Source organism: Orbicella faveolata, unplaced genomic scaffold, assembly GCF_042242905.1.
Source record: "Orbicella faveolata isolate gen_17 unplaced genomic scaffold, um_ofav_v1 contig_13, whole genome shotgun sequence".
NCBI classification, from domain to species: Eukaryota; Metazoa; Cnidaria; class Anthozoa; order Scleractinia; family Merulinidae; genus Orbicella; species Orbicella faveolata.
This window is the reverse complement of record NW_028301540.1, coordinates 8,644,784-8,655,000: the sequence shown is the minus strand read 5'-3', so window position 1 is coordinate 8,655,000 and position 10,217 is coordinate 8,644,784. Positions and strand designations below refer to the sequence as shown.

Below are 10,217 nucleotides of genomic sequence, written 5' to 3'. Positions count from 1 at the left end.
AAGTTGAGCGAGCGCTTCGGAGATGGGTGTCTAATAGCGTCACGTCAGGAGGAGCACATAAAGAAGTTCGAACTAAAATACTGTTCCACTAAGATCATATACTTCTCAATATAAGCAGGATAATTCATTCATTAAATCAAAGTGTTATGTTGAAATCATTGAAATGATTAAAAACTGCATCCATGTTTGTATGCGATACGGTTTTAATGCCATTTTTTAACATTAGTAAATGCTGCCATTGAGGGGAGCTAGGGTGGCACATGACGCAATGGAGAGCTGCCGGTTCCCATCAACGTGTCCTGTGATCGAATACTGAGCCTGTCGTCATAACTGGGTTGAGTTTGTTCTTGATCCTCGTCTTCCAGAGGGTTTTTGTCTGGGTTCTCCGGTTTTCCTTCCTCCACAAAAACCAACACTCCAAATGCAGATTCGATGTTCATGCACGAATGCTTCTTAACAAGTTTACGAGAGCTCTTCCTTGCTACCGGCGTGTGGGTCAATTAAATTAATTAAAATTTACATATTAATCTATTACAGTTCCTTTTTATACATACAGCTGTTGCTAAGGCCGCTAACCTTTCTGCCTCCCTGGAAAGTCCTTTGGACTTCGAGTTGCATATACCAGCGGACTGCGATTATACCTGCATTAACAACCCAGGCAGTTATAGCTGCGCATGTCACAGTGGATATGAACTGGATTCTGATGAAAAGTCTTGCATTGGTACGAAACATGAATAATTCAATTTCACTCATTCTTTCCAAAAATAATTAATTTTACACTTATCAATATATATACGAAATAACACATCATAAACAGAATTGTTCTGATCAATGTCGTGTATTTGTTATCTGGTTAGTTCAAGTTCAAAAATTATGCTAACAGAACTAGAGTTCAGAGCTTGGAGTTCGCGACTAATTAAAAATAAAATTGCGGCTAAGGAATTTATTAAATCCATTTTTGATATCATTGATGTCCTTGCATTCTGATTGGCTCCCAGTGGTGCGATTTATTCACGAATCGCACTATTTTTGCTTTAAAGTGCATCCTTTTTCTCAGCCGATGAGAATGGGACAGTAAAACAAAACAACCAGATTTCAAGGTTAGTTTAAAGTAGCCAATAAAATTTCAGGAAAATGAAAGACAAAAAAGCCATTGTATGGCGAATTTTGCAACTTTTATTGCCAAAGCTTTGTTTGTTTGTTTGTTTGTTTGTTTGTTTGTTTTTTTAAACAATTGACCAATTTAATTATTCACAGTTACTGAATGACGGTAAAGAACTCCCTTACGCTGATAAAATTGTGCGATTTCAAAATGGATGTAATAAAATGGCAATTCAACTTCGTGTCGTGCAATTTTGGTCTGAAACCGTACTTGTGATTTCAAATCGTATGGTTTCCGACCAAACTGCACTCCACTCAGTTCAATTACCGTTATTAATATTTTCTCAAATCAGCCATGAAGTTATTCAAGAGCTCGAAGTCTCTTAAATCTAACAATTAATTGTGTACGACTCCTGAGTACCTGTTCGCGAGTACTCTGTTCATATTAAGAATACGTGAATAAAACAGCTCTGTAATCATAACCTTCGAGATTTTGCTGTGGCTTTCCGGGTGCGAAAACTTTTCCGGACCGTCGAGAAACGGGCGCCCGGACGTATGTGCTGATTGGGAGCGTCTCGTGAATAAGGCACTCAAACTTTAAAAGGCATTTCTTCAGGATGGTGGATTACTCACAAAGATTAGTGTTTTTCCTTACTTCATTCTAACGTAGTTTCACACTTTCATTTCTATATATAACGTTACCAAACTTATCGGCATTTGACAATGGTGACATGTCTTCGCCGAAGGGTCATCTTTAGATATCGCTACTGTTTATTTTAACATGTTTTACGAAATCTTCTGTTATCGGAATCTTTCAATGGGCACATTTAGAGGACTGAACTCTTGTTAAAAAAATGACTGGCCAGGAATACCTTTTAACCACAAGACTATATTCTCTATAGATACTGACGAATGCTCTAACAGAAATGGCGGCTGCAGTCACGATTGCTTTAACACCCCTGGGTCGTTCTACTGTGGATGCCCTGAGGGGATACCCATGAGTTCCAACAATTTGACCTGTGATGGTAAGTGTACGCATAAACTTCTTTTTGAGTTCGCGGGCAGGCAACTTCTTCTCTCCTCACGGAACGCCGGCGCAAGAACTTCAGGTAGTTGTGTTAACCTGATAGCACTTACTAAGAAATAATAATAAGATTGTGAAAAGTGAACTGAACAGCATGACACGAGCGTGGGACAAAGAAACAATCTGATTCCGACAGGAATCGAACCCATGACCTCCCGAACACCGGGCGGGCGCTCTATCCACTGAGCTACGAGAACTCGTGGAGAGCAAGGTCGTTTAACTGAGTTCATGTGGCAGGCGTCCTACATACTGCTAGGTTCAGCACTGTCGAAGTCGTCGTGAGAGAGTTCATGGGATCGATTCCTGTCGGGGACTCAGAGTTTTTCTTCGTCCACGCTCGTGTCATGTTGATCAGTTCACTTTTCAAATTTCATTACCGAGCTTAAAATTCACCATCTTTATTCAATAATAAGATTTTTTGACAGCTCTATTATGTAAGAAAACAATAGAGGACTTTTTCCGTGTTTACATACGCGAATGGCGCTAGGAGAATTCGAGACAGTTATGCAAACACTAGACGCATTCGACGGTTTGCACAATCTTCGAGAATTCTGGCAACCCCCTTGGTGTTTAGACGACGCGATGAAAACACGGAAAAAGTCCTCCGTTGCTTTAATAAAATATTTCTCGTAACAACCGTGTTTACATACTCTCATCTAAACACACATATCGGCCAATGAGCGCACGCGTAGAATCTCTGTTTATCGTATTTCGAGTATTGCATCCTATTTTGCTCTATACATGTTGTTACAGAGCAATTTAAGGTGGCTAGTCACAATTTAGATGGAGTAAAACGGTCCAGCTTTTAACTCTTTCGTAAAAGTTTTCCACAATTTCTATTTATCTTTTTCTCATTACTCTTTCTTTTAGTCTTTAACCATCGATATGCGACACTAGAACAAACAATAAAAACGTTCATAAATGGCCAAAATGAACGATCCAGTTGGTCCTAACAGTTTGAACAACGTTTACCCTTAAATTTTAGAAGCTAGGAATTGACTCTGACAAACATTCATGCAAAAAAGTAATGAAAATACTTATAATAATAACAACAATAATAAATATTAATGATAATTCTAATAATAATAATAATAATAAGAAGAAGAAGAAGAAGAAGAAGAATAGCAAAAAATGAAATCCACAAGACGTATTTTTCGTAAAGAAAAGGAGGCAGCGTGGCCGAGTGGTTAGGGCGCTGGACGTGAATTCTGGAGGTCGCAGGTTCAAGTCCAGCTTTGACCACTGAGCTGGAGTTGTTTCTCGGTAGAGCCCAGTTCAATTCCTCGGTCATGTTTGTAAATAGCCAACTAGTCTGCCTCCCGCCAGTTGGGTTTTTCAAGCCTATTATGTTAATTTGAAATATATATATATATATATTTTTTTTTTTTAAGCAGCATGCCTGGGAACTAGCTAGGTGTAGCTAAATGCATTGACCACTATTAGCAACAACAATTGAACATTTGATTTCAACATTTTGAAATTTCAAGAGTAGCTCAAAATCTGTCGTGCATATTTTCATTCATTTTACATGAATGTTTAATCGGAGTCAATTCCTGAAATCTTGACACAGATTTGTAACGGTCAATTTTGAGAAGAACATCATTTAAGCTACTAGAGCCCAGTCCTCCCTTTGCGTAGGATGCTTAACATAAATTAATTATAGAAAGAAAAACCACGTTGGAAAATTTTACTTCAGAGTGAAAAGTTGAACTCTTTTAGTTTTTCAAAACTGAATTCAGCCTCCTTAATTTCTTAAACTCTGTTTCATTTCAGAGCCAAGTAGTCTCACATGCACACGCAACAACATGACGGTGACGTTGAAAAAAGAAAGATATTATTTCCTTAACGTCAGCCAACTGCACCTCCGATATGCTTCATGTAGAGCCACAGAGAATTCAACACACTTCGTGATCAGTACACCTTTAGATGACTGCGGGACATTAGTGAACGAGACAGAGGACGGTGTTACCTTCCGGAATGAAGTGCAAGCGGATGCCCTGATTATCGACAATGTCATCACTCGAACTCATGACGTAAAGTTACCATTTTCCTGCCGCTACTCCAGAAAGACCTTACAAAGCCTCGGATTCACACCTCAGAGTATTTTCTTTGGGCATGAAGGTAATGGAGGGATCTCTTTTTTTAAACAAATTTTTTTCGGGTTTGTTTTTTCTTACGTATTTTCTTATAATATTTTGATACATAAATTTTGATACGTCAGCTTGTCCCACCAGTGGAGGGTCCTTTAAAATTGTTATCTCCTTTCTTTTAGCGGGATACGGTAACTTTACCTTTCAAATGGACTTTTACGATAGTTCATCATTTTCCACGGCTTACACTCAGAAGGACTACCCACTGGAAATGTCTCTCGACGATTATGTGTATTTGGGCTACAGCGTGGAATCAAGTGCTGAACTGGTGATAATGGCTGTGAACTGTAAGGCCACTAAAGACGGAAGTTTTTACTCCTTGCCTCAATACACCATTATGGAAAATGGGTAGGTGCACTTCCAGCGCTATGGATGGCAGCAACAATTAAAATGTGTTCTTCTCTTGGCGCGTGTTAAAGTCAAGTTATAAATACTACGACGAGAACAAATTACGTCCTTAAACAGAACTCTAAATTTCTTCCTTTCTTTTGTGGTTGCTTTAACTCTCGTCACGAACAAATTTTGGTAGCGGCTGAGCAGCATTTTCGTTTTGAACGATTGATTCACTGCTGAATTCGGTTGCCTCTTTGAACAACGCACAGCTGAGAGGAACGTAAGTAATTCAGGCAAATTAGAACGTAGCTTTAGGGAGCCTGAGAGAGTTGAGGCGACTGTACTTAGCTTGTATAAGGACCAACGGCACGAATTAGTTTCTGGGAAAGTTATTCTTGACATATGCTGCAGCATAGCCTCCTTGTTTAAAATAGGCCAAGTTAAGGAAATACTGGAACAAATATAAAGGTAAGTAGAAATACCGGTTGCGGTGTTCGAGTTCACCCTCGGAAAAGCGAAAAGAAATCTTCGTCACTGAAGGTCACCAGAAATGCAATTTCAATGGAGATAAATGACACTTAGGATAGATGAGGTTTCGCTAACAGTAAACGACGATGAATTTGTGTTTCGCGCAAAGAAACTTTTGATTACCCAAACTGACGAAAAATTTACCTCTTACCTAATGAAAGTTTGGTTTCAACCAAATGAAATTCCTCGAAATATCAGCGAACGTTAGTTTTAGGTTGTCCTAAAGTTATACCTCGCCATTTTTTCACCGAAATTCGCAAAAAATTTTGAATGTTTTTGACTTTCTTTTCCATTACTTTTGCAAAGTACAGTACGTTAATTTTGTTCTCACTTTTCTTTTTATAGATGCCCGCGAGATACAACACTGGATTACAGCTATGATCCAACCCGAAGTTTTCAGCAGCTTAAAATCAAAACGTTTCGGTTTTTCAACGATTATGACACCGTTTTCGTCCATTGTGAGTTGTTCGCCTGTCATAAAACTTCCACTAATTCCAGGTGAGTTCTAACTGACACTGGTAGAACTCAATTAGTATATTAATGCAAATGCTGTAATCTGATTGGCTTAGCCATTGCACACTATCTGCCATTAGTTTGCAGTGGCTTGGTGTAGTCTACAAAATTGCGACGTTTTCTCGTTTCACCGAAGTTTTGAAAGAACATTTGAAACACTCAAATGGATAATTAAACTCCTGAGAAAACTAAAAGAAAGACATTCACGGTTTCTTGAATTAAGAAAAAAACTCGAAATTTTTAAAAGAATCAACTGCAAATGTCAAATAAACCATTCAGTTAGCGAGAATTTTCTAAAGCGTGAAATTAAAATAACTGGAATCGTTATTTCAAGCAAATTTTAGTTAGAATTCTACTAAATAATTCAGTTATTCAATCTCGATTTCTATAAGGTGATAGTTGATGCGGCCGAATCAACTTTTACCTCATAGAAATCTAGAGCTCATAATCTAATTGTTAACTGGTCATTCTTAGTGGGTACAAGTTGACTTTCAAAGGGTTTCGTTTTCTTCTTTTAGGAGAAGTTCGGTTTTCCTTCCTCTGAGCTTTTGCTTTGTAGCTGTTCTTTAGTGTTGCATGGCTCTGCGATTTGAAAAGTTCTTGTCATTTAGTTTGTAAAAAATAGTACCTCGGTTCTTCTAAAAATTCATATGTCCCTCGTGCTTTTCGTAATTTTAAAACAGGAGCAAAGGTTCTCTACTTCCACTCATGTCAAGTGAGCTTAATGTTTCTTTCCAGCGCCGTCCTCTGATGTACTGACTGCATGTCAATAACTTCAAAAGATCACAAGTTCTTTTATTATTTTGTGTCAGTTGACTATAGTTCAGTGAACAGCCTTGACAATCGACAATCCATCAACTTACAGGTGCAGCAAAGGTTGTTTAAGCGGTAACAACATAAAGAGAAGAGATGTGACACGTGACGACATAGGACGTGAAGAAAGCACATCCAAGGTCATTCTCACACGCGGACCCTTGTTGATTAAAGAAAAAGAAAGTCAAGCTTCTAATCGAGAAGGTTAATTAATTATTAGAAGAAGTTACGTTGTTACGTACTGAGCATGAGGTCCAAATGTAGAAATCTCGACCAATCGAGTATTTTCTTGGTCAATTAATTACGACTGACAGAAATTAAAGTCGAGGTCAACTGTTAAACGAAAAAACAAATGAATAAGGTCAATATTTCTGCATCAGGAACAAAGAAGCTTTTTCAATAGTATTTGGATTTTGTTCGTTCTAACATAGTCCAGTCCCTAAGCTCTCTCGTCCCCGCTCTATAGTCAGCGACTGGACTAGTTCTAACATTGAAAAAAGGCTGCTTAAGATGACCAGCGCGAGTAATCGAACCGGGCTACCTAAAAGAAAACTAACCAATCAAAACGTAAACTGAGAACAATGAACTGGCAGCTTTCTCGTGAAGGCAAGTATTAAAGGTCTGTTTGAGATGAATACATAAACACTAGGGACTACTTAACAATTGCGGGCTACGGGTCACTAGCCCATGATGCGAAGCTATTGACCCGTGGTCAAATTAGACCGTTGGTCTAATTGTTTAAGTATCACCCAACTAGTCGGACAGAAAAGGCAATAACAAAGTCAGCAAATGCAAGTTGAAGAAATATTTATTTGGGAATAAAACGAAAGAAAGCGTCACGCTCGATTGCGCCAATTTCGCTACTCGAGGACTATTACTAATAGTCCTCTAGTAGCATAGCCAATTAAAACGAAGGATTTGCATCAGTCCACTAGTTGGGTGATACTAATCTGCGTTATATATACCCTTGGAGAGTCTTTTTCCTTGACGGCGATTTATCATAATTATAAATCTGGCTTTAAAAAAATTAGCTTGAAAACTCAGTTTGCGACAACTAAACCGCAACCACTGAGAGCGAACAAACTTTAGGATCGAAACTAACCAATCAACAAATGGCAAAGTTTCCTGTAAGGTTCGCAACTCTTCCCTCTCTGTTGGGTTTTCAATTTTGTTAAGTGTCATTGTTCGTGTTTTCCAATATTTCTTCTTCTTCTCCTTCTTCTTCTTCTTCTTCTTCTTCTTCTTCTTCTTCTTCTTCTTCTTCTTCTTCTTCTTCTTCTCAAGTAACGTTCTCATTAATTAACTCTGTTCCAAGTGGCCCGGTACGAGTAGTCGCACTAAAAAAATAGCAGCCATGCAGACTGAAAAAAAAAATGCTGTTGTACCATTCGTTGAAAAAGTCAGATTGCGCGATTCCATTCTCGTGGACGGTGCACAGAGTACCAGCGCGCTTCTTTTTCTCACTTGTTCCCCAGCAATTAATGAAATAGAAAGTGCTCGCTACCATACCATTTCTTTCGGAACGTTTGATCAAAGATGACAACACTGGGTACCAAGAGAATACTCCCGGCAACTGGCATAGTGTTTGGTCAGTAATACGCATGAAAGAGTATTGCTTGTAGGTTATTGGCTTTTGGCGGCATTATAATCCCTCAACTAGTGAAAAAAAAAATAATAATAATAATAATAAAAAAAGAACAACAAAAAGAAACGGTTCAAATAGGATGAATGACAAGATAATCTGATTTGATTATAACGGACATTTTGGTCCTCTATACATTTTACCTTAGCCATTTGTCGACTGCGAAAGGTATCTTGTATCCTGATATTCTTTATTATTTCTGCCGGAAAAATTAAGGAATGCACAGCGCTCAAAATAAATTTGAAGCCTCTTTTAGAACGGAAAATAAATGTAGAACCCATTTACTGACAATGCTGATCATGCTTTGCTGAAAGAGTCGTTTCTTTGCAACCCGTCTCTGGCCGAAATGCTTTAAAATACGTTTAAAATCTTTGCTTGCTTGTCTGAAACGTGTTCATTTGTTTTGATATCCACAGATTCTGGTCACGACAAACATACTGCTCTAATTGGTGGCGTGGCGGCAGTTGGTGGATTTGGCCTGGTTGCAGTGATAGCCCTAGCTGCTTTAGGTGTCAAGTACCGCATGGCAATGGCGAAACGGTTTATGAACGCAACCTATGTATAAACAAATCGTCGCCTTGCACACTACCCACGACCCACTGGGAAGAAAAAACCTTGCTGTCTCCGAATCGGGATCATTTTTGGAGTCTGTTAGTTATTTTAAGGCTGTTAGTTAGGGCCTTAAACCCTCGGACGTACATATAAACTCATACGTCCACCGTGGTAGAAAGGAGGGGTAAATGGAGCCCTTCCCCTGCGGTCTCGTTTCAATAGGACATTTTTAAAAATCATTTTACGTTGAATAGATAGCCCCTGGCCTGCTCTGCAAGATCAGTAATTTTTTTGTTGTTCGTGACGTCATCTGGCGTCACATGAGGTTGTTAAGCCTGCCGGCCTCTTGAATCTGCGATCTTAGATTTTACTATTTTCGCAGAAACTCAGAAACGAGAGATCTGAAAACCCCGGCTCCATGTTAGAAACAAAAAAAATCAGGACTGTCACAAAACAGCGGCCATTTGACGAGCGCCCTCCAGTTTACTTTTGACGGGAAAGTTTCGACGCCTTTTAACCCCAAAAAACAAACGCTCAAAATTTTGATTTTATTTTAAAACCTCCTTTCACTTTGACTCACGGAAAAATTATTCGATTGAAAGTGACCAATTTTTCGTAGCCATACCAGGTCAGTGGCTTGATATCACAGGATATCAGGACAGTAGACACGGCTTCTGATTGGCTGATTGCGAGTTTGGATAACATAAAGTAAAGCGTCCTTTCAAAACTCATAAAAATCCTCTGAAGGGAGAGGGATCCAACCTGCTCCTCCTTGCATGTCCGAGGGTTAATAGTTTAAAAACCAATCGATGGTAAGTTATGATAAAGCCATCACTATAAAACTCGCCCTTTACCGTCATTACGTTATAACAAGTATTTTTACTTTAGCGGATAAAAATTTTGGGTATTAGTTACACTTTAAGCTTTGATCTTTATAACCGTTTAGTAATATGTTATAGAGCCGTTGCAGATTACAGAATCGCATTTGGTACGACTTAGTTGCTGTAGCATACAGTCAGAAGTGACCGTCATTTCTGGCCTTTTTCATAGCCTGATTAGGATTACGTTCGTTTTATAACCGCTTTCTGCTTTTAAAGAACAACCAAATGACGATACATTTTTGCTCAGTTAATTAGCTTAGCTATGTTACACGTTTAAACCTGTTACTTACCTATTCATCTATAGTCTCAGTGGATGCTTCACAGTGTGTTCAACACTATAGCCTTAACTGTAGCTACATTGTCGCAATAAAATTTGTGGGCTTTAAAAGGATGTTCAAGACGTTTTTATGCCAGCCAGTTGCCATTTCTTACAACAGAAACTTCTTATTTCTTTTCTTTGTTTCTTTGTTTGTTTCTTTGTTTGTTTGGTTCTTTATTTATTTCTTTCTCTAGATCCTTGGGTGCATAATTGCTGCTTATTCTCCCTCTAAATTTTTTAATCGTTAAAAATAATTTTTAAATGTGTTTTATCATTGTGCAGCTTATACTCGTCTTTTAAC

At 38.5% G+C, this 10,217-nt stretch overlaps 1 protein-coding gene across 1 annotated transcript in view; it reads left to right on the top strand.

The window, feature by feature from the left end:
- The window catches only part of LOC110052902 (uncharacterized), a 24,209-nt gene extending 14,221 nt beyond the window's left edge, over positions 1-9,988 (top strand). Inside the window, exons 10-16 of the mRNA XM_089284462.1 lie at positions 557-721; positions 2,004-2,126; positions 3,959-4,306; positions 4,458-4,683; positions 5,542-5,694; positions 6,575-6,726; positions 8,581-9,988. Of these exons, the coding sequence (XP_089140588.1) occupies positions 557-721; positions 2,004-2,126; positions 3,959-4,306; positions 4,458-4,683; positions 5,542-5,694; positions 6,575-6,726; positions 8,581-8,729 (1,316 nt within the window). The 3' untranslated portion in view covers positions 8,730-9,988. The remainder of the gene's footprint in view (positions 1-556; positions 722-2,003; positions 2,127-3,958; positions 4,307-4,457; positions 4,684-5,541; positions 5,695-6,574; positions 6,727-8,580) is intronic.
- The last annotated feature ends 229 nt before the right edge of the window (positions 9,989-10,217 follow it).